This window comes from Acipenser ruthenus, chromosome 10, assembly GCF_902713425.1.
Source record: "Acipenser ruthenus chromosome 10, fAciRut3.2 maternal haplotype, whole genome shotgun sequence".
NCBI classification, from domain to species: domain Eukaryota; kingdom Metazoa; phylum Chordata; class Actinopteri; order Acipenseriformes; family Acipenseridae; genus Acipenser; species Acipenser ruthenus.
The window spans coordinates 2026216-2049967 of record NC_081198.1 but is presented as its reverse complement, the minus strand read 5'-3'; the positions used below and the strand labels follow the sequence as shown (position 1 = coordinate 2049967).

At 40.1% G+C, this 23752-nt stretch overlaps 2 protein-coding genes across 5 annotated transcripts; one reads left to right on the top strand and one right to left on the bottom strand.

Annotated features, from left to right (window-relative positions):
- Positions 1-1055: 1055 nt before the first annotated feature.
- Positions 1056-9187, bottom strand: LOC117406133 (E3 ubiquitin-protein ligase RNF170-like). Of its 2 annotated transcripts, XM_059031480.1 has the most exons (7): positions 9107-9187; positions 8932-9025; positions 4874-5027; positions 4259-4367; positions 2763-2836; positions 2514-2624; positions 1056-1712 (listed from the first exon to the last, which is right to left on the bottom strand). In XM_059031480.1, the coding sequence occupies exons 3-7, from the start codon at positions 4973-4975 to the stop codon at positions 1404-1406; spliced, it is 705 nt and encodes a 234-aa protein (XP_058887463.1). In that variant the 5' UTR covers positions 4976-5027; positions 8932-9025; positions 9107-9187; the 3' UTR covers positions 1056-1403. The 2 variants fall into 2 exon arrangements, with proteins under 2 accessions (XP_058887463.1, XP_058887462.1); XM_059031479.1 differs by lacking the exons at positions 8932-9025; positions 9107-9187 and adding an exon at positions 5721-8149.
- LOC117409937 (protein Hook homolog 1-like) lies at positions 8309-23221 on the top strand. 3 transcript variants are annotated; one of them, XM_059031477.1, is made up of 22 exons: positions 8309-8445; positions 10400-10485; positions 10831-10903; positions 11292-11342; positions 11559-11691; positions 11985-12052; positions 12405-12467; positions 12973-13056; positions 13903-14066; positions 14234-14374; positions 15085-15286; positions 15381-15491; positions 15720-15807; positions 16174-16240; positions 16560-16700; positions 17143-17230; positions 17513-17544; positions 18248-18330; positions 18656-18756; positions 19000-19101; positions 19446-19514; positions 19900-23221. In XM_059031477.1, exons 1-22 carry the CDS (start codon positions 8401-8403, stop codon positions 20065-20067), a joined length of 2160 nt encoding a protein of 719 aa, XP_058887460.1. In that variant the 5' UTR covers positions 8309-8400; the 3' UTR covers positions 20068-23221. The 3 variants fall into 3 exon arrangements, with proteins under 3 accessions (XP_058887460.1, XP_058887459.1, XP_058887461.1); XM_059031476.1 differs by lacking the exon at positions 8309-8445 and adding an exon at positions 8574-8632; XM_059031478.1 differs by lacking the exon at positions 8309-8445 and adding an exon at positions 8876-8974.
- The last annotated feature ends 531 nt before the right edge of the window (positions 23222-23752 follow it).

The following is a 23752-nucleotide window of genomic DNA, read 5'->3' as shown; positions in this document are numbered from 1 at the left end:
GCGTATTTACCCCAGAGAAAGGGTACCGGCTTCAGAGAAGAACACTGCCTTTCCGGAGAAGCCAACAATAAGACAGGCAAGACGGGCAATTACGTATTTTGTGACGTTCTGCCAGTCGGAGACCTTTCACCTTTGGGGAACCAATAAAAGTGACTGCTTAGTGTTTTAACAAGTAGTTGTTTTAACAAAGCTGGGCATTGTCTTCAGAAGGGTCCAGACAAGTGTTCCTCAGGAAGAGTAGAGCACTGCTGGAAAAGTATCGACAGTAATTTGAGTCCAAGAAGATTGTTCAGTTACACTGTTCTCTGTCAGCTTGATAGATGAACCCAGTAGCGACATGCAGAGAATAAAAGGTTTGATCAACAAAAAAATATAAAGGTCAGGGAACCAACCCTTCCCAGTCTTTTGTTAACATTTCCTTTATTTATTTATTTCAATAAACCCAAAAGTAAAATGTTTTATAGATGATGTATGGTTACAATGACAATCATTAAGTTTACATTTCACAAAATCTATTCTGAATAATGAGTTTACATGCGAGCTGAATTTAGTATCACACCATTATTCAGCTGACAGCAGCTAGTTTTTACACGGTGAGTCGAAGATGAACAGCTGGTGTTGTGTTCTTAATGTATTAGCTATAGGAAATGAACACTGGACAGACCTTCTCACCCTGGTAGTTGTTGAACGATATATATGGAGCAGATTAAAATTCAATGCAAACCTCTATATAGCATAACAGTCAGAACATGAGAGAGTGTGACATGTTGCTGCTGTTATCTTCAAACAGGCTAGGAGTATTCCACAGACTCTACGGAATGCTGCTCCCATTATTCCGTATATGACATTCAGACGAGAGGAATACTTATTCAGAATAATATCGGAATGCATTTAAACATAGTGGTTGATTGAAATATAACCATTGAATGCATGTTGCAGTGGTTTATGACCATTATCTTGAAGTGTTTGTTCAGTGTGTGGGGACACTGTTAAATCAGTGGATGACAGCTTTCAGCTTCTAATAATAATAATAATAATAATAATAATAATAATAATAATAATAATAATAAAAACTTTATTGACATACAGTATCTTCATCAATGTGACATCAAACATCAGCCACACTGCTCAGAACAAACATTAATACAAAGTTTATATAATGCATAAAATACAGTTACATATACAGTAAACAAAAACCATGTACATACTTACAGCTTTTTATATATATATATATATAATTTCAGTTAATGGTACAACAATATCCCATGACAGACACAAGCCAGGCCTTTCATATCTCAATAACAGCTATAACATACTGCTTCCATTAGGTCCCTAGTTGGGTTTGGTCCTGTGACCTTGCCTCTACCATCAGAAGTGCATAAACACAGTGACAGCTCCACTCCCTACAGCGAGTCTGCCAGCACTCCTTGCGTGGTGCTGTTGGCAATGTTGGCCCTCTCTGGCCTCATCTGCTGGTTGATGTTGATCATGCAGATGAGAAGGAGGAAGACTACCATCAGATCATCCACGGCCCCCAGGACCCCGCACAGCGGCTCTGGAATGACGCAGAGCGGGGAGGAGAGCGACACGACGGCCCCACAGCAACACACTGCAATCCTCAGGCAGAAGATCCACACCAGCCCGCCCATGGTGAACAGCCCCCTCAGGACCAGGCTGAGGAACAGGGGCATGTCGTAGAGGTAATCCACAACCTGCACAGAACCAGAGGACAGTGCGGTGAGCCCAGGCGGGCCTGGAGTCTGATCCCCGTACGACTCTGCGGTATTACAAATGCAAGTCTCAAGTACTGCACAGAACCAGAGGACAGTGCGGTGAGCCCAGGCGGGCCTGGAGTCTGATCCCCGTACGACTCTGCGGTATTTCAAATGCAAGTCTCAAGTACTGCACAGAACCAGAGAGCAGCACGGTGAGGCCAGGCGGGCCTGGAGTCTGATCCCCGTACGACTCTGCAGTATTTCACATGCAAGTCTCAAGTACTGCACAGAACCAGCGAGCAGCGCGGTGAGGCCAGGCGGGCCTGGAGTCTGATCCCCGTACGACTCTGCGGTATTTCACATGCAAGTCTCAAGTACTGCAGACCTGTGGATAGGTCTAGAGAAGATTACTCCACTGAAATCTGCAGAGTAGTACAGGAAAGACAACTTCCCACAAGTCAGCAGACCAGCATGCTACTATCATATATTAATATATACAGTGCTCCCCTTTTTATTTTACTATCTGTCTCTGTATCAAAAAATCATTACGTTTTGAAAACAGTGAATTGGTGAAGGGCCATTATACAGGACTTACAATTTACTGTTAACATGACCTAGCGGTGAAGTAACCGAATTTGTGTATTAATGAATCGTGAAATAACAAGGGAACACTGTGTGTACAAACTGAAATCAATCCCACATGGGTGGGGTGAATATCAGCCTGTATCTTACAGCAGCCTACAGTAAAAAAAAATATATGTGTGTGTGCGTGCGTGCGTGCAGGTAGGCTGTACTCACCGGGCGGGGCTCTCCAGAGAAGCGCTTATTGTAATCCCTGATGTCTAGCAAGACCTGCCTCTCCTGCTGATCTCTCTGGTTTTCATGAAAGAGGTTGCACAGAATACTCACCTGAATAAAGGAAACATGGTTATGACACACCGTATCCTTTAGCACTGGACCAACACTATCGAAACTGCATATGTACTCTGTGAATGTATCTCACGTGTAAGCTCAGTGCAATTCGAGGTTTTGTTTTAATTCACTTACTTGTTGTCTGCAGAGAGGGCAGCTGATCGCTCCAAGCCACGAGCCATGCCTCCAGTATTCAATTAAACAGGGAGCTGAAAGAAGAATCGCTCTTCAAATATGATGTTGCTTTATCTAATAATTAAGGATTGTTTTAAATCAATTGAGGAGCCACTATCAGGTTAGACCTCATAGTCACCGAGCCTTTAAGACGGGGTGGTGTGGACGCCCCCCGGAGGCAAGGGAAGACATTACAGGTCAGGGTTGTTTGGTTTTTTATGTATGTTCAGTCTTGGTTATTTATTGTGCTGAAAATGTATGACGCGATACTCAGCATTAAGGGGGGATCTGACAGTCATCTAAAGCTATAAAAGGATCAGCGCCACTGCTACCTGTAGAACAACCAATTCGTCCTCGAAATTAATCTGGATGTAGGAAAATTACTCAAATGTGGGAGATTACTGATTTTGCTTCCAATGCTATTGCCTTCTCGACCTACACCAAGTTTTCACTTAAAAAGTCTCTCCCACGACAGAATCTGAAACGAGGTTGAAGAAGACGCTACTAATGCACACATGTCTACTGATGCACACATGTCTACTGATGCACACGTGTCTACTGATGCACACATGTCTACTGATGCACACATGTCTACTGATGCACACATGTCTACTGATGCACACATGTCTACTGATGGACACATGTCTACTGATGCACACATGTCTACTGATGCACACATGTCTACTAATGCACACATGTCTACTGATGGACACATGTCTACTGATGGACACATGTCTACACATGTCACATGTTGTTGGAAAGTTAACACTGCAGTTGTCTCTTTAAAGTAGCGCTGGCTGCCGGTTAGGTATCTGTGGGTTAGGTACCTTACACTGTATATTGGGAACAGAACTACACAACAATGTAAACATCCATTGCAATTAAGAGCTGTAAGGACTGGCTGACACCTCCCCATTGACCTGCATTATCTTGCTCCAGAGCCCTTCTCTCTTTGTGGCCAATTAGCACTCGTCTCAGTGTCCTGGTAACCAGCACACCCTTACAGTGTGGATCTGCACTGACGTCAGCCAACGTGCAGTCCTGGAAATCCATGTGTCACGCAGACAGGTTTATTGCTTTAAAAACAGGCCACACACAGTAAAGGAATAACCATGGCTTTCACCCAGTGCATCAGGATGTAGGTCGTAAGAGCAGTTAATCATTCATTCACCATCACATGAGAAAGCAGCAGGAGAGGGGTGTGTGTGTTATCAAACAGTGCTGGTCACAGAGAATTCGTTTTAATGCAGGGATCTGTTAACTATGGCCAGGATATTTACACCAAGTGCTATTCAAAAACAAACAACTTGTCTACTTGCAAGACCATAAATGAAATGTCTGCGTTGTTTAGTTTAATTGAAATGGTTTTATTCCTTTTGTGATAACACTGCGCTAATGCTGATTTGGGTTAAAGGGCTTTGTGAATCTAGCTCCTCTGTTATAGAAGATGTGCCTACCACAGAAAAGGTGTCCGCAGTTTGTTTCCACTGGGAAAGTGGCTGTCTGGAGGCACACGGGGCAGTGGGAGTCATTGTGGAAACAGAGCCTGCTGTGTGCGTTTGATTCCTAAAGGAAAACAAGTACAAAACGGATGAAAGTGCATGTTAATGCATTGAATGCACTCCCCTATGCATATGATTTTCAATGACAAGTATAAAATCACAGCCACCGAGGGTTCTGTTGTAATGATCTAAACCATAGCGATGTAAACACCAAACTATATTACTCCCCCAGAGGTATGTATGTGTTCTAGCCCCCATTATTTGCATCATTTCTTTACTGTTGAAGTAAAATGCTATCTAGAGTATACTGTCATTGTACAGCTGATTTACAGAGTGCTGATCTTAGATTACCTTAAACACAGTAAACCTTCACACTACGAGCTATTATCATTAACCTGAGCACTAAAAACTCGGATTAACTTGATCCAATGAACAACACAGAGCAGTGCTGGCACCCTGCTGTAATACTGAACTGCACAACCTGACAACCTGTTAAAGTCTTGTGCTTCTTAAAGACACAGCAGACAGGCTCCTCCCCCCTCCTGAGAAGGTTTTATAAGTGTGGTTTACCTTTTTCCTTATTAGCCAGTCATCGTCATGAGAGGAGGCAAAGGCTCCCCTCACTTTGTAATTAACAGGCAGGTAACAGCAGACGCCTCTCGGAAGGACCATGCTCTGGCTGGGTAGACTTTGCGCTCTTGTGTGGTCGTTAATTAGGTCAAATCTGAAGATAAATAAACACATATCATCATAAACAAATGCAATTTCAATTCCAGTAAACCGGTTGTTGAAATATCATATCAGCGCACTGACCCCCTGCAGGTATTTGAGGGTCCTGTGGGCAGCAGGTGGAGCTAGAGTTTGATGTTTTGGAATATCAAAAAAAAAATGATATTCAGACATTTTTCCCTCCACATTTTATATTTGAAAAAAATATCGAAATACATTAAAAATCACAACATTGCTCGTATCTCAGGAATTCTTGTACACAGAAGCATGACTGAAGGGTGTTCAGATATGAGCTATTCAATGGTGTGGTGACATTGACCTAAGGTCAAAGGTCACATGGCAAAACATGCATAGGTACTAAGAGCTATCCTGAATTGACACATTGTTCTAGGTCTAGGGTACCCCTAAAAAAGTTACTTTGTTTGAAAAAGTCAATGTCACTGTTAACTGTCAGTGTCTTCTAGCAGCTTTTGTGACAAATGAACCACAAAAAATCATAAAAGTAATAATAATAAAATGGTACAGTATTAGATATAAACAGGTCATTATCAAAAGCATTGCATGTTACAGTTGCATAATAAAACTACTGTACTACAGCTAACTTTAAACACACTGCAAGTGGTATTCAACACCATATGAAAAAAAGAAACACACTGTTTGCTGAAGGAAGAGGTTAATGAACGCTTACCTTGAGCTAGCACCTGAGCAGTGAGTACCCATGAGGTGAAGAGTCTGTGTGAAGGGAGCGAAACTGAGCGGCCGCTCTTTCTGGAAAATGCTGCAAGGCAACGTCACTATACACAATGCAATGGACAAGCCCAGCAATCATTAACCACACTCCTGACTGCCAGAGGCTCATTACCACAGGCTACTGCTAATGAGGAAACACATCATGATGAAACGCTGGATATTCCCATTACAAGCTGCCCACCAACCAAATTGTTTTCTGAACTGTAATTTACAGTAAGTAAATAAATAAATAATGATATGTATTTATTTATTTTGTTTAATGGCTGACAGGTAATAGCTCCAGGCATGCCAGCTCAAACGTTAACCGTGGCCTTGAAAGCTGTATTATGATGACATGACCTAGAAGAGGCCATGGGTGAGGTCAGGAAATGGATTTGATGAAGCAATCATCTACTTACAGTTACACAATGAAATGTAATGTGGGGTCAATGAGGGAGCAGCTTTCTGAAATGGAGGTCAATATAACTACAATGTGCCCAGTAACCCAGAGGTGCAGCAATAATGACGGAAACATGTTAAAGAGCAGTAGCTTTCAATGACATTTATTTCCCTTCTCTTTTTATCATGTTTGCAAACTTTGGGAGCAGTTCCGGGTCCTGACGCTCCAATATATTATTGACTTTGTTCTCTATATTTGCCTTTATCTGTCTATCCAAACCATGTGACAGTTTGCTCTATTCCACTGTATAACCGAGCTGCGGCAGGGCTCTGCCAAGCCTGGGGAGGCTTAGGAGGAGCCTGATTGTTTTTACACTGCAGAACCCGAGCCATGCAACTGACATCATGCGCAATGAATGCGTGGAGTCGCGTGTAGATGATGCTGTATTAAGAGGCGCTGCGTTTGAGTTGAGAATGGCGGCTCCAGAGGTTATGCTTGTGTTTTTATTAATTTCCATTCTTCATATACATTACCAAATACAACTGAAATGCAGCGATGGTCTGATTACACAAAGAGTAGAAGAATGCTTCTCGGAGCGAGCGGTGATTTGGATCTGACGAGCAAGATACTCAGCCTTCGACGTCACAACGTAATGACGAAAATCATGAACCCCAAATAACCAGTGGAAAACCACCTGTACTGTGGGAGCCCTAGGCCCTCAGAGGTGCCAGTGGAAAAGGGGGTAAATGTGACCTTTGGCCCAACTTAGAAAGAGAGGGTGAGGAGATGGGACCAGCAAAGTTGAAAGGTCATTTTGTCACCTGGTTTCATTGGAATCCAAAGGTCAGTTCAGTCCTAGGCAGTTAGAATTCTCCAGACAAGCTCACAGCAAGTACAAAGCAGAGTGAAGAGCAGGAGTGATATGCTTCACCCTCCTCAGATTCTCACAATCAGCTTTGAGGAGTCTTTCTGTTTTAAAAGCACGTTTTAGTAAACTAGACCAAAGAACCATGAGGTTGTGTGACCAGCAAATACAAATCTGGATTGAAATGATGCAATATCCACTTTGTTTTTTTGTTTTGTTTACCTTACATGTTTTAAATAGAAAGCGCTCAAGGCCACATTGCCTCTAGGTTATGTACACAGAATTTCTTTGTGGAAGCAAGGTCAGAAAACTTTATCTTTCTACCTTTCCCTTGTCCTGAGCTGCTCTGCCAAGTGTTAGAAACTTTTCACTTGAAAACTCAGTTCACTTAGTTTGTATTTACAGGGATCCTTCAATTGAAAGAAATGCATCTATTTTCTTGAAATTTAGCTTTAAACCATTAAGTGGCAAATGTATTTTTCTTCGGAAGAAAATCACAACACAAGCTGCATTTTTGTAATTGGATACATTCAAAATCAACATTTATTCACAGAACAAAACGGAAATCCTTTTTGGCTACAAACTGCAGTGTCCTATTTTGAGGGCAGTCTAGTTAGACATGCCTGTTATCAGAGCAGTGAAATGTTTTCTATAACTGCAGCATTAGCAGGTACATTTAGACTTTTGTGGTTGACAAAATTATAGTAAGTTATCATAATAGTTAAAGAGCAGATTAATATAACAGTCAGTTGCCAGTTAAAAATGCTACAAAAAATTACAAAGTAGCAAATCCTCAAATGAGGACAATGGTACTTAATGAGTTAAATCATGAATGACTATCTATAATTTAAACAAGAATTCTATTCTAATCTGTACTACCGCCGTCTGGCTACACCTGTCTATACTGCTGACCTGTGTGGCACTTCAACGGTTAAATACGTGAGCCCCACCTCCTATACACGTAACACAACAGTCACCTGGGCTACCTCTACCTATCGCCATATAAAACCAATAGACCGACCCCCAGCACTACCTTATTGGTTTAAAAATAGGAATACTTGCGTCAATCTATACTAATCTCTTTTTATTAGTATAAGGCAGCGAAGTCACAATGCTCACGCACACATTTGCCCCCAACCAATCCGATTCCACTGGGTAGTCTACGCCAGTTGCGTACACCGTGCATTCACTGTAGGAGACTCAATTTCCTTTTTCCCCACACAACACATAGGAGGTTACGTAATTTTACACACGCAAAAAAAAAACCACACACACACACACACACTTCTCAGGTGAGGTCAACAGCGGTGCTGAAGGGGTTAAAAATCCTGTTGACGGGTGTAGAGGAATCCCTGGACATAAAAAAAGGAAATAATGGAAGTAAATAAAACGGTGCTATGCGAGAGCCTTATTATTTGGGTAAGTGTAATAAGGTTATGAATTAGAATTGCTGTAAACGGGTATGTATGCAAACGGACATTGCGCTTGATGGTTGCCAGTTTACTTCGGTTTGCCAAGAATTCTCCTTCCGCAGGTAGGTAGTTAGTACGACTGGATGGTCAGGCAGGTGTGTTATCGGTTAGATCAGATTACAGTTCGGCCACAGGTAAAGAATACAACCACAATGTAGAACTTATTATCGTCGATTAATAATTTGAATTGTTAATAAAACGTAGGCTATATTCTCTCTGTGTGTTTTGAACGATGTCAGCTAATTGTTAAAGGTCCAGATTCATAATACTAAAAAAAAAATTTAAAATACATTTGTGTTACTCTAGCTACTGACAACAAAACTTTGTTATTATTATTATTTTTATTAGCGCTGCGTGGTTGCTGTGTGTAGGTCGTATATCAAGGCGGTAGGCTTCTTCTATTTTCTTTCTTCACTTTGACGTTGAAACTCACCTTTCTCCAAACCACCACACTACAGTCACTTCCTGTGCAGAAGGTAGGACTCTTCATCTGAGCTTCAATCACAGTCGCATTATGCTGGAATCCGCTAGGGGGTCAGATACAGATATACATAATATTATATTTTATTATATTATATTAGTTTAATGGTCTTCGGTTCTGAGTGTACCTGTATGTGGTTTGCAGTGCTGAAACAGTAAAGGGTTATAGGTCAGAAAGCACAGAGACCTTGACGTGTTGTCACTGTTACCTGTTCCACTCCTGTTAGTACTGGATTCAGGGACACTGCGTAAACAGATCTTAATTTGATTACAAGTTGATTCACCTGCAGCTCTCATGCTTTTACCGTGGGCTCATATGTATTAATACAATTATTTGGGTGGCTACACCTTGTAATAGTTCAGAGACTGAAGATAATTAACTTGATGGCCATTTAAAATGGGTCGAGTGATCTAGGTTTTGTTTTAAATTTGTTTTCCGGATTACTTTCTTTGTTTTTTGCAGAAAGGGAGGTCGGGTTTCAAGGTCAAATAGGACAATGAGCTATTACTGTCAGCGAACACAAAGAGAATATCCTGTATTGTATACTTCCAGATTGTTTGTCAACTTTGCACCTCCTGAATTTCCAGATTCCGCAGCAAGCTCATTCTCGTCCACAGCAGGAACCTCCATGCTCTAGACAGCTTGTAGCATGGGCTGAGCCGTCGCTAGTCAGTCCTCATTCATTTAGCCTCTATGCATCTTGCTCTATTCAGATATTAAATTGTTGCAGCCTCTACCATTCAAGCTGCCGTGGCAAAACGTTTTTTTTAGCTGAGCTGTGTTGTTGGTGTCTAAAAAGGGTCCCAAATGTGTAAGCAAGCAAACCAATAAACAAACAAACAAACAAACAAACAAACAACGCCTTGAATGGAAAATGCATGTATCAGATGTCATCGCTTGTGTTTGCTTGCAGTTTAAGGACGGTCCTGTTTCAGGAGGTCAGTGCTGTGTATCCCAGTCTCAGGTTCCTGGTTGCCAGGCTGGTAGTATCAAACATGATCACAGTAAGCTTTAATATAGTAACCTGAGCCAAGCACAACTCAACAGCTCAATATTATTGGATAATAACAGAAGGACTGGAGGAAGTACATGAGTAAACAGTTTACACCATCTCTTTACTCCTGTGGACTCCAGATGGGCATTGTGATTCTAGTTTGATTTTGAGAAACTCTAATACCTGCAGTAGGCTGTGTGACTTTGCTAAAGCCTACAAGCTGTGTTTGAAAGTGCAATTCGGGGATAGAAGTAAGATGCTTATTGCATAGCTGTTAATAGGCATTCCTGGCTATTTCTGTGAACTGAATTGGGCCCCCCTGAGCTTTCCCTATCTGTGGTTTACCAAATTCAGCTCGTCTGTAACCAGTTCTACATTCTTACGAGGATGAGCTTTTGTAACTGTGCTTCTCGTTCTTTTTTATAGTTGCAGACCTTCAACACCCCTTCACCATGTAAGACTGTACATGATCTCACCAGTGGAGTGGCAATGGCACAGGCTCTTCATCAAATGTACGCTCCCTCCATATGCTTTGTATACAGTATGAGTTCAGGGATGGAAATAAGACTCTTATTGCATAGCACTCTCACCTATCCAGTTTTTACTGTGAGCTTGATTAGCCACAGTGTACAGTATATGTAACAAGCTCAGGTGTGTCCTGTTAAACTCACAGTAAAACCAGAAATGGATCAAACAGCTGTGCAGTGTGTCTTATTTCCAACCTTGGAGTGAGTTCTTTATACAGGGTGATGTGGTGAACTTACTGTCTAATCACCCTGTGTGTGTGTGTGTGTGTTATATATATAATTTTTTAATTTTTTTTCTGTTGCATTCCATGTCAATTTCAACCTTCGCAGAGACCCCTCCTGGTTTAATGAAGCATGGTTGAGTCGTATTAAAGAGGATGTTGGTGACAACTGGAGACTGAAGGTAGGGCTTCAAATATGATAATCAATATCTTTACACCCTCACAAATGCTTTCACAAACACACAATTACCCATCGAGAGCACTGAAGATCTACAGACGGCTTCCGTTCTTGCTGACAAGCCTGTCTGCTCTCTTTTTACCTGCTGAATATAAGCAACAAATGTACAGCATCCAAAAAACTGAGCCCGGCTAGTCTCTGCTACGGCTAAAATGCTAAAACAAACATCTTTCTGTTGTGTTATTATTGTATTCAATTATGTTATTGAGGAGGTCAAAAATTTGACCAGGCTGAGGTATGCACTGTTGATTAGATTATTAATGCCCCCTGAACTGTAAGCTCCAGAGAATGTCAGTGTTTGTCATTGAGGAAACTCTGCTCTGTTTGTTTAGGTGAACAACCTCAAGAAGGTCCTGCAGCTGATCGTGGATTATTACAACGAGGTAACCCCAGTGGCTCCTCTTTACTTTTAAACTCTTATTCTGGAATGCACTGGCACCCTTTGCATTATTAACCATTTTAAATTCTTACACATTCAGATTCATCCAGGGTTAATTATAAGATCCGGTACCTTTTTTGTTTACAAATCAACCCCTGTATTCAGCTATTCTGTTTCAGAGGTTCTTTTCAGATGTCATGTCAGAGCTGTCTCCGTACAGGTTCTGGCACAGCAGGTTTCAGATGTCCTTCTGCCCGATATGAATCTGATAGCAGAACATGCACACCCTGTGCACCTAGGGATGCTCCTGCAACTCATCCTGGGCTGTGCCATCAAGTGTGAAAAGAAACACGGTGACTGCTTTTACATTACTGTCTGTTCTGTCTCACACTGCTCTGTGTGTATTTTGCTTATGGTGGCTGGGATATACTGCAGTGTAGGTGTGTCAGGATATGCAGATGCTCAGTCAGTCAGTCAATCCATTCGTCTGCATGTCTTTACATATATTCCAGAGAAGTGCTTATTCAGTTGTTATGAAGGCATTCTGTAGCTTATTGAGATTATCTGGAGGTAAATAGAGCACTCTGTTTGCTGCATGTCAAATGTAATGAGATGTTTAACTCACACACAGATTTTGTTTTTCCAGAATACATTCAGATTATCATGACCTTGGAGGAATCGGTACAGCATGTTGTTATGACTGCAATTCAAGAGGTAATTATAATGCTAAAGATGTCTTCCATAATTTAATTGTTTATTTAAAGCCTTGGTTATGTCACCTTAAGTCCATCTTTTGCTGAAGTAACAACGGGTGATTTAGCGCTTTTGTCTTTACTTTAAATACCACCTGTAATATACTATCAAAGTAGGACTGTACCAGCCTGCACTGTTTTACCATCTTCTCTGATCACTGGCATGCATTCTGTCCAGTACCTGCCTTATATCTGTAATATAAACCTATTGTGTTTTTAGTGTGACACCGTGATTTACATAATACTCAAATAAGGAAGCATCCAACCCATTCAGTTGTTTGACAGGAAACCTTTTTTTTTTGTCTGTTTTTTAGCTTATGAGCAAAGAAACCACGGCCACTTTTGGAGCTGAAGTATCAGGGGATTTTGAACAGCAGGTAATAATCTTGTGATTCAGTGGAGAAGCACGCAGAGTATAGCAGTGTTGTGTTGTTGTTGTGTTTTTTATTTCATTTGAACAACACTGAGCTTACTGAGCCAGCCAGCCAGCCAGTTCACAGTGATATCCAAGGACTCACTGGTGCACAGTGCTCTGTCTGCCAGGCTGCATGTACCCGTCCCTGGCATCTGTAAATGACTCTTTTGAGGTCTGATTGGGAATTGAGTAACAACGTCAGGAGCCAGGCTAGCTTTGTCTGTTGCTCTGTAGAGTTCTGCTTTTAATGTATAGCATCTCTATTCACATTTTAGAATGAACATGTGAGTTATTTAAAGTCTGTTTTTATTAATAAAACACAACTTATTTTTTTATTTATTATTAACAACAGTAGTCCATGAACTTTTCATGAATACCACTTCATTTTATTCATAAAAATATACTGTGAATAATGAGACAATACGTGCAGCTTTCTAACCTGCTGTTAATGTCCCACAATGTTTCAGCTGAAGAAAACTCTGGAGGAGCTGGCTGAAGCCTTAGCAGAGAAGGACGAGCTTGCTCAAAGGTGTCAGGAGTTAGACATCCAGGTGGGTTTGCTGTAACATTTAAATTTACTGACAAGCACAGCAGAGTCCATTGTTATTACTGCACTATTTTCTGACAGTGAATGTCTGAGAGTACAGTGTATTAGCACCAGAAAAATTTAAAAAAGGGTTGTTAGCGCTGCATACATACATTCAAGTTGGAAATTAAAATGTAGACCTAGTTTAGAATACAGAAGCAAGTTTAGCACTTTCAAACTGATTTTGATTTGATTCCATGCTATTTATATCTTTGGGATTTCACATGCTATTTTGGTGATCAATGAATGTTTCTGAAATAAAATAGTCCTTTTTATTAATTTTTTTCCAGACAGGGGTGCTATGGGAATATGCATCAATAATATATTTTAGGGTTTTATTTGTTTGTTAATTATACATTGTTTTGCTGGGACTAATTTTCGACAGATTCTGTAAATTGACAAAATTGAAAAAAAGCATTTCCAGGAAAAGACAGAGGGTAAGTTTCCATACCAAAAAAGTGCAGCATGAGAATTGTAGCTAACAAACAATTAATCCCAGTGTGCCCCAGCGCTATGAGGGCATCTAACATGTGTGGGGGGTGGAGGGGAGGGTTGCTAAATAACCAAAACCACAAGATCAAGCCTGTTCAGAATATGTATGTCTCCATATTGCTGTCATTCTCTATATATGCGCTAATGATACTTACTAACCCCCCCCCCCCCCCCCCACCCCTGTTCAGTGAGGAGATACTTGAATAATGTAGTCTATTCAGCCCCGCCCTGCTCTGCCCCACCCTGCAAATAACCAAAAATCAATCCACATGAACAGACGGCCTTCATGTGCTGTGATACTGTGGTCCTGTCCGCCTAGGTGACAGCACTACAGGAGGAAAGAAACAGTCTGCTGGCCGAAAACGATGTCCTGGCTGACCGAGCAAACCAGCTGGACTCCTTCGATGACCCCGCTACACCATCGGGCAAGAAGTACTGCCAGCTGCAGTTACAGTTTGAGCAGCTGCAGGAAGAAAACTTCAGGTGGGAGGGGTGAATTAGAGTCACTTATTTGTCGCTTGCAGTTTTAGATTCATACCACCTAGAATTCTCCATAGAATTCGTTATTCTTTAGCTATCGTTTTTGGGATAGACCTAAGACCCCCAGTTCCACAGCCCCGACGCATCATGCCTTTCCGTTTGCGATGCAGACTCGAAGCAGCGAAGGACGATTACCGAATCCACTGTGAAGAACTGGAGAAACATCTGATCGAGGTGCAGCACCGCAACGATGAGCTGACGAGCCTGGCAGAGGAGTCCCGAGCCCTGAAGGACGAGCTTGACGTTCTGAGGTAAGGAGGCAGGGAGTGGAGGAAGGAACTGATCGCACGCTGCTCTGGATTGTGTGCTGCAGTATGCACAGTGCAAAGTGCAAGCACTGTTCTGAAACAAGTCTGATATTTTGCAAGAGAAACTTCTTTAGATTCCGCACCGCCTGGGAATTATGTTTGTAGAACATGTAAAGAGTGGTTCTCTGCAAAGTGGAATGCGCCTTGAGCTTGATGTTTACTGCCGAAATAGCTATGTGGAGAAAGTAATCGATTTAAATTTCTCTAACAGATACAATTTGCTGTTGGTATCCAAGCAAAAGACAAATACATTATTAGAAATATGTATGTGTTTGTGTGTGAAGAAGAAAAGTAATTGATAAACAGATAACTCAAAATGTTAATAATTGGCTACAAAGTTTCACCTTCAGACAGTATGGTAGTGTGTGTGTGTGTGTGTATATATATATATATATATATATATATATATATATATATATATATATATTATATATGAATAATGTGTGTGTATATATAGTTTCAGTAACGGAATAAGAACATAATATAAACCTGCTGTTTTTTTTTTCTATTTAAACTTTCATTGAATTACACACTGTTTTATGTCCAATGTCCACCTGATCCTAAGAAAAGATATCGCAGCAAACACTATACTGTACATCTTGCATGTGGACCACCAAGGCTCACCCTACCCTTCTTTCTGTCTGCCACTACAGGAGCTGCTCTGACCGGGCAGTGAAGCTGGAGGCATCGGTGGAGGGTTACAGGAAGAAGCTGGAGGATTTGGCCGACCTGCGCAAGCAGGTGAAGTCTCTGGAGGATAAGAACTTGATGTACATGCAGAGCTCAGTGGGCCTGGAGGAGGAGCTGAGGAAAGCCAACGCAGCGCGGACACAGCTAGAGACGTACAAGAGGCAGGTGGGGGTCAAACGCAGTCTCATCCCAGATTGTTTTACTCCTGTGAGTTAACATTGACGTATGCTAACAAGGAAAGTTTTGTTTCTTCTAAAAGATTCACGAATTACACAAGAAGCTCTCGGACGAATCAAGACGGGCTGATAATTTGGCATTTGAAATGAAGCAGTTTGAAGAAAAGTATGACACTTTGCAGAAAGAGAAGGAGGTATGGCTGAGTTTTAATAATGAAATAAGGTAGTTTTGTTATGGTGTTTATTACAGTGTTACACTATCACGTAGAGAGTCACATGAAGAACACAAAGTTAGTAACAGATGTTATGAATAAATATTACTTCACTACAAGCCATTTCCAGATACAAACAGAATGCTGTAAAACCCTGATCGAAATAAATCATTTTGTGATTTTCATGGCATCATCATTTTTCACCAACAGAGGATGATCATTGAGCGAGATTCTCTTAAGGAAACAAACGAGGAGCTGAAATGTACACAGGTTCAGCAACACCAGTTATTGCAAGCAGGTACAATATATCTCTCTATTATATTGCAATGTATACATAGGGGTATATGCTACGGCTGAGCAGAACATGTGGATGTAAAATTCTCCTTAAATGTTATAGCACAATAAAAATGAAATGTTTGCATCAGGTACCACATTAAAAAGTGTGTTGAAAAAAGAAGACTCAATTATGCACGTGTTCCAGTGAATGCAAACAAAAATAAATATATATATATATATATATATATATATATATATATATAATATATATATATATATATATATATATATATATATATATATATATATATATATATATATATATAACATGAATATATATATAACATGAATATGAATATTACACTGAAATTGACATTTCTAATTGAAGGCATAATTCCTGCTGGGAGTCCCAGTCATGACAACCTTGCAGCTGAGATTCTGCCTATCGAGTACAGGTAAACGATTTTATACACTGATTTATCTGGTTGTGTTTGGGGAGAGTTAACTCTTCATTACCTGATAGGATGATTAGTTAACAAATTAATGAACTCCTATTTTAAAAAGCAGGAGTTCGTTTAAAGACTGGAGTGAATGTTTTGGAAATATGGCCCTTTGAGTCTCAACCTTTGTCATTGAACGAATTTGTTTTCTATTAGTAAGTCTCCGTGACAGGATGTTTTCTGAAACTTGAATAAGGAATGCTATTTAAAGGTTCTCTGCACCTGTAGACCATTACTTCAACCTCTTTTCTTTTATATTGCTTTCCTTTTTCAGAGAGAAGTTCATTCGCCTGCAGCATGAGAACAAGATGCTGCGCGTGCAGCAGGAGGGCTCTGAGAACGAGCGCATCGCAGCTCTGCAGGGGCAGCTTGAGGAAGCACACCGCAGCAGGAGCGAGCTGGAAACAGAGAACAGGTCACTACGAAATGGGGGCTGTGTGGGACATGCACGGATTTCCATTGAGAGTTGAAGCTGGTTCAAACTTAAGTCTTGCGACCTAGTGGGAGACCGTGGTGCGACATGACCAGCAAGAGCTGAGCAAAATTCAACTCTGGCACTAGTCTGTCTTGGAATGTACCACTGGAGAGACTGGAAATGGCCCTCATGGACAGTTGCATGATTGAAGTATGAACCAGCATTTACCTGGCTCTTTCTGCTATTACCAAAGAGTAGCAAGTTCTTCCGGAGTTTGGAAGTGATGGGTGTGCGCTGCATGTTCACTTTTGTACTGCCTAGCCTTAGCTCGGGATTATAGTTACAAACATTACAAAATCAAATGCTATCACGGCCAGTTGTTTCTGGTGACGCACCTCATTCTTTGAAGGGTGAACAAGCTGTTTCTGTTTGCTGTTTTTAGGTTGAACCAGGAGCGGATCTATGAGCTGCAGCAGCAGGTAGAAGATCTCCAGAAAGCCCTGCAGGGACAAGGAGCTAAAACTGAGGATGTAGGTGAAGTATTGTTGCATATGTACTGCATGGTAAAGCTCAAGGTCTTTTCGCAATTGTGCATTAGTTGCTTTACTTACTAATAAGACATTTTCTACCAATAAAATGGAAACATAACTTATAAATAAAATTCTCTCTATCTGTCTGTCTTAATTAGTTACTAAGATGAAAAGTGTATCTTGTGTCAGTGGCCCTGGTGCGTATTGTACTTGTGACTTTCTATGTATCCCTCTTTAAGATTGCATACTGAAAAGGATTATTATGTCTTTTGTTTTATTCAGTCCAACTTGAAGAGGAAATTGGATGCCCATATGTAAGTAAAAATCGAATTGTACATGCTTTTAAAATATCAGTACTCTGCCGTGCATGAAAGAAGCTACTTGACTAAAACACTTAATTCAACTTCCTATTCTTTTAATAAAAAGAAAACCTGCTGCCAGTCCGTCATATTGAAGGATTGCTGTACGTGAGCACTGGAGACTGCATTGAGTAATTGGTGTTTTTGTTTTAAAAAAATAAATCCCAGATTTCTAACTGTGTTAGTTAGTTGGTAGATTGTGTATTTCCTGCAGGATAATTCAAACCTCGTCACCGTCTCTCACGGAGATGAATTTGCTGTTTTCCAAGTCCCACAAACCTCTGCTTGAGCACCAGCTGCACTGTGCTCCAAATGTACTTAGCAGCATGAATGGAACTTTGCACCTCTGCCAAAATAGTGTAGGTGTCCAATTATAAACATAAAACACTTGCCCTGGTTGCTGCTGTAGGACTACACTAAGCTTCTGAATGAAACTCAGGACTTGGGACTGGATGACCTTGTGCTGTCATCATCCCAGAAGATCCCTCTTAGGACCCAGGGCACGTCGGAAATAAAAATGAGTTTCGGCTGAGTGTTTGTGATGACTGTGGCCACAGCACAAAGCTGCCACACTGTTGGCACTTACATTTATATGTAAAAAAAAAGTCTGTGCAGTGGAGAACATTTTAATTTTTTTTTATTTTCTTTTTCTTCTTAGGGTACAGCTGCACGAAGCAAAGGATGAGATAATGAAGAAAAAAGAACTTATTGAGGACCTTCAGCCTGAGATTGTGCAGAGCTGTAGGTATCAGTCAAGCAAAGGAAAGGAAATATGGCTCTACCAGGTGTACCTGGGACTGCTTGCATAAATGAGGCAGCCTAAAACTGGAGAGCTTGGGCTGACCCTGAATAAATCTTCAATGATCGTAGCAGAATGACATCACACTGTGCGATTGGATGGGGTGGAGGTGGAGGGTGCTAGGAATGCATTTAAATTCCTGACATGGGTTAGAACTGGGTATGTGCAAGCCAGTTCCTTTTATTACAAAGGAAAGTACCTCGCCAGTACAGCACTGCCCTATTTGGTACAAGATTAAATAGTTTCCCTGTGTTTTTCACCTCCTAGCACTGAAAACTGACGAGCTGCAGGCTGCACTGCAGAAGAAAGATGAAGACATGCGAGCGATGGAGGAGAGGTACAAAATGTACCTGGAAAAGGCTCGCAACGTAAGCACGGCTTTTACTAACATTAACGTTCATGGCATTTGGAGTAGAAAAGTGACTTCCGAAAAGCATCTTTCCAGTTAAGCACCGGCACATTTAACGCTGGTACAGGATTGCATTTATTTAACTTGCTTTTTGTTATTGCTTTTATTTTATTTTTTTATTGATAATTTTACTATAATAAATAAATAAAAGTACAACTTTTCAGATGAGTACATGCTGAACAACATTTGTGTCTTTACCCAGGTAATACGAGCTCTGGATCCTAAGCTAAATCCAGCTTCAGCAGAGATCCAGTCCCTTAAGAACCAGCTGATGGAGAGAGAGAAGAGGATCCTCACCCTGGAGGTAATTCTCATTTTATTTGCAGCCCCAATTGCATTGTGTTGTTGTGTTCTGTTTCACAGCCCTGGGTTGATCCAGGCTTGTTACATTTACAGATTTCCACGATGCTCAGATTGGTTGAAACTTCAAACACCATCTTCTGTTTCACCTTTCGATGTAAAACTTGTGAAGTGAAGTGTGCCTGCTGAGTGCATGTCCAATGTCTTGAAAGAATACCAAATTAGCTCTGCTCAGTGTCACAGACTGTATGAAATAATTTGTAACTGAGGTAGTTGCCCGAACTGCTCTTGTACTGTATGTTCTTTGAAAATGGATTAACATGACTGTTTGATTCTTGTTCCATGCAGCGTGAATGTGAACAAGCGAAACTGCGAGAATATGAGGAGAAACTTGTAGTGACTGCTTGGTACAACAAGGTAGGATATCATTTATTACATCTAAATTGAATCATATATAAATAAAATTAAAAAAACACACCTATTGCATTAGAAAGTGATGTACATCTAACATACATGTACGGCTAGTATTCCAGACCCTGATTAGTTCTATTCTTGGACTGCCTTACCCAAGTTAACATTGAGGAGTCCAATATCAGTGCTAATCTGCGTCTGTAAAACCAGCTCTTGAAGTATATTACTATTGGTACCCCGATATCATGGATACCACTTTGATTTTCGTCTCACAAAAATGGGGACTGAGAACGGAGGGCCTTGAAGCAGTCGGACATGCGTTTTTGTTTTTTAAAGCATTAGACAGTCTGCTGAGGAAAGCTGTCGTAACACGTTGGCATCTGTTTGGCAGAGTGTGAGCTTCCAGAAGCTGGCAGTGGAGTCAAGGCTGTCGGGGCGGGTGGCCAATGGCAGTGACAGCGGCACACCCACGGGACAGTCCTTCTTAGCTCGGCAGCGGCAGGTCACCAACTCTAGGAGAGCCCTCTCCATGATCGTGCCTGCCACCACCTCCAAGTAGGGCAGGCCTGGCCTGTGAAGCCCATCCACTCAGGTGCCCTTAAATACTGCAATACGGGGACAGGACAGGGGTTGCATTTACTGCTCCTGCCTGTTATGTTGTTTGCTTGTGAAAGAGCTTGACACTTCCTCCTCAAGTCCAGCCGTGGCCAGCATCAGGTATCTCTAAAGTCTGGTCTATATTACTTGGTGTTTATTTCACACGACTCAATCCAGTGGCTGAGACAGTAACAGTGATGAGCTTCTTTTCCTTTCTGCGTCTTGTGATCATTAGACTATAGGGGGTAATGTTGTGAGCTGGGCTTTTTATCTGCTTAAATGTTGAACGGTGTACTTAGTAGGTAAACAATGCTGGAAATCAAAATGTTATACACAGTTTGCAGTACAAAAAAAAAAAACTCAAACCATATACATTATCCTGTGTCCCATTTGCAAAAAAAACATATTAAATATATTTTAAAGATGTATGAATTGAAGACTTTTGTGCTGCCTTTTTGCAACTGGAGTGCTGAAGAAAACATTTAGTAGGTTCATTATATCGACAAGTCAGTTCAATAAAGATGGCTAAAAGAATGTTAAATAAATAAAATAATTATTTAGTATCGTATACATTGAGTAAAGCTTAAGTGTTATACAAAAATAAAATGTTTTCTTTTCTACATTTTATATACTATTACGTTTTCCTTTTGTGTAAGCAAATTCGGGTATTTGATTTATTGTTAATAAATGTGTTTTTTTTTTTTTTTTTTTGGTTTTTTCCACCCAGTTTACCACCTTATAGTTTATAGGTAAAATATGATCTAAACACACATTTCCTATAGCCTTTTAATGGCAGATCTGTACAGAAAAAAATATGAAGTTTAACCTTGCTGTTGCATTTTTCTTTTGACTAAAAAAGTGATTCAATAGCGAACCTTAATGTGTACCTTTCAAGCTCACCAGGGAGTGCTAGAGTTCTGTTTAGGACAGTGAGACACTGGTCTGCAGTCTATAATTGTATAGCAATACTTTTTATAATATGTATGTCAATGTGTGTTCATTTCCTAACAGAGTACACATTTTCTTTTTCCAACACTAAGCCAGTAGAAGTTGTACAATAGTTTATATTGCAAGCAAAGCACTGCCTAAAAAAAATAATAATACTCAAAATCACTGAATCACCAGCACTGTTTAAACTAAAGGCAGCAAATTAAAATGAGCTTGCCATTTCTACTGTGGAAAACCAAACCAAAAAGCATGTTTGTTTCTTAAGCAGTGGCAAGTCTTTTTGTGTCTTAATCCTGGTCGTATCAATTTAGCAATTATTTTATTTAAAGCATATTCAAAGCATTTCAGGTGTCCTAAGAGTTCATTTTGCCTATGTTCTGAGGACTATTGAAAAGCCACGCGTTGGAGAGCAAGTTAACTCTGCACACACACACCCCTTTATCGAAGCTCCCTGTTTGCGTCACGTTTGCAGAAGCCTTCTAGAGCTATTCCTGGCTTTTCAATACAGTGTACCACTGTTTACATAATAATAATAATAATAATAATAATCATAATAATACATTGAAATTAAAGTTGACTGTGTATTCGCTCGCTGAGATACCTTTCCTGCACGTGTGATTTGCAGAAGTTCAGGTCTAGTCATCTGACCTGTTGTGTGTGTTTTGTTTTGTTCTTTACATATTAGAACTGTGCATTGTACCTGTGTAAACGGTATGTCATACTAAATAAATAAATACCTAAACAAATAAAGAGATTATTAAATAAATACATAAATAAATGAATAAAGTTTTTTAAATAATCCCAATAGATGCAGGTTTACTGCCAGGTCGTCGTCTTCTTCCAAGTGTCACTCTCTTGGTCCGTGTGGCTGGATATAGGGATTAATACTTTTTGAAGCTTAATGATTCTAGTCTTCCCAGCATGGTGCAGTAGCTGGTTTCATTAGAAAAACAATTTCTTGCTGTTTAAAAAAACACATAATAATAATCCAAATGTGTGTGTGGTTTATGCAGGAGTGCAGACTCGATAAAGATGTGCTTTTTTTTCTTCTTTTTTTTTTTTTTTTTTTTTTTTTTTTTTTAAGTAGAACACTAAATGTCCTAAAATAAATGTAAATTGATGATGGTAACGTTCCATTTTTTTAAAGCAATGCAAAACTCCCATCCCATCCAATAGCTGTTCTGCTGCTGTCCTTCTTACTTGTTACCTTGGTTACTGACTCTGTTAACGACGTGCTGAGAATCTGCAGAGCTGAGCTCTGCTTTTCACAAGTGCAAAACAAAGACAATGCATGGAAATGTGCATTCCGACACGTGTGTACAGGCGCAGGCATGCTCGCTTTCATATGCTTTTATGAACAGTACAATTGCTCCGTGTTACATATTGTGCAACTGGTTGCATGTGATTTAGTGCATGGTGGATTATACACTTTGTACTGCACTAGAGCGTCATTTAATACGCCTTTGTTTCTCTGAGGCTGGACTTTCATATCGCTTTGAACCGCTCCTCTGAGCACTATTCAGTGATATGTGGATAGGACACGTGATTTCAGGAAGGATTGAGCTTTTGCATTGCTTTAATATGTTGGTAGTGTCTTTATAGGGTCAACTTTGAAGCTTATTTATGTATGTAATGTGTGCAGTTTCTTAAGAGTACACATAAAACATGCTGTTTTGTGAATTAATTATGTATGGGAGTTATTTTTATTATACCTTGAATGATGGGGAGTAATAAATTAATTGTCTGACACTTTGAAGTCTATTTTGGGGTTATATTTGGGATGCTGCAGAATACTATGCAAACAATTATATATATATATATATATATATATATATATATATATATATATGACATTTCAAATAAGAAATAAGTACTTAAACTTTAAATTGTCTTCACTGTGACTTTGGAGGCTGTTTTCTGGGTTTTGAATTCCCCCATCTTTCAAAACGATTTATATCTGTTAAATTAAATGTTTTCTTACTAAATGTTGCATTTCTGTCGGTCATGGGTCCACTCATCCTTAGGTCAATGTTTTCTGAATGAATTTTACTGGATCTGGGGGTAGGGAGGGGTTGACACCATTTTGCACTAGTTCTGGATTTTTCAAGGAGTTTCATTATCATAAATCTGTAAGTCACATTCATTGCAATAAAACTGATTTAAAACAACTGCAGCAATGTTTTGTTTTTTTATTTTTTAATATGGTAACACAGCAAACATTGTAACAAAAACAATTTAATTTTACCAATATTCAAACTTAAGTAAGAATCTGTTTAAACATATATTTGTGTAGAAATGTTTTATTTGCGCTGTAGCCAGTCAAACAGCTGCAGTATTTAGCCTGCTCCTACTCAGTGGCCTCATGAATTTCTTGTCAACTCATCCAGTATACAATATGCCCTGCTCTAAAATGTTTTTCAACATAACCCGACAATGCTTTCAGTAGGATTGGCAGGATAAACTGGCCTTAGAACCATCGGTGGGATTTGTACTTGAATACGTTTGGATGGCAACCAAGCCAATAGCATGACTCTCTAGGACTGATAGCAGCATATGTTGTTTTATTTTTAGTTAACTGCCTGAATCATCACTGTTGCATAGGGTTATGATGTTTCAACTGCAATAAAATGAAATAAATACATGTACCCAACATAAAAACAGAGGAAAGTGGTTATTTTATTTATTTTTAAAATCTAGGC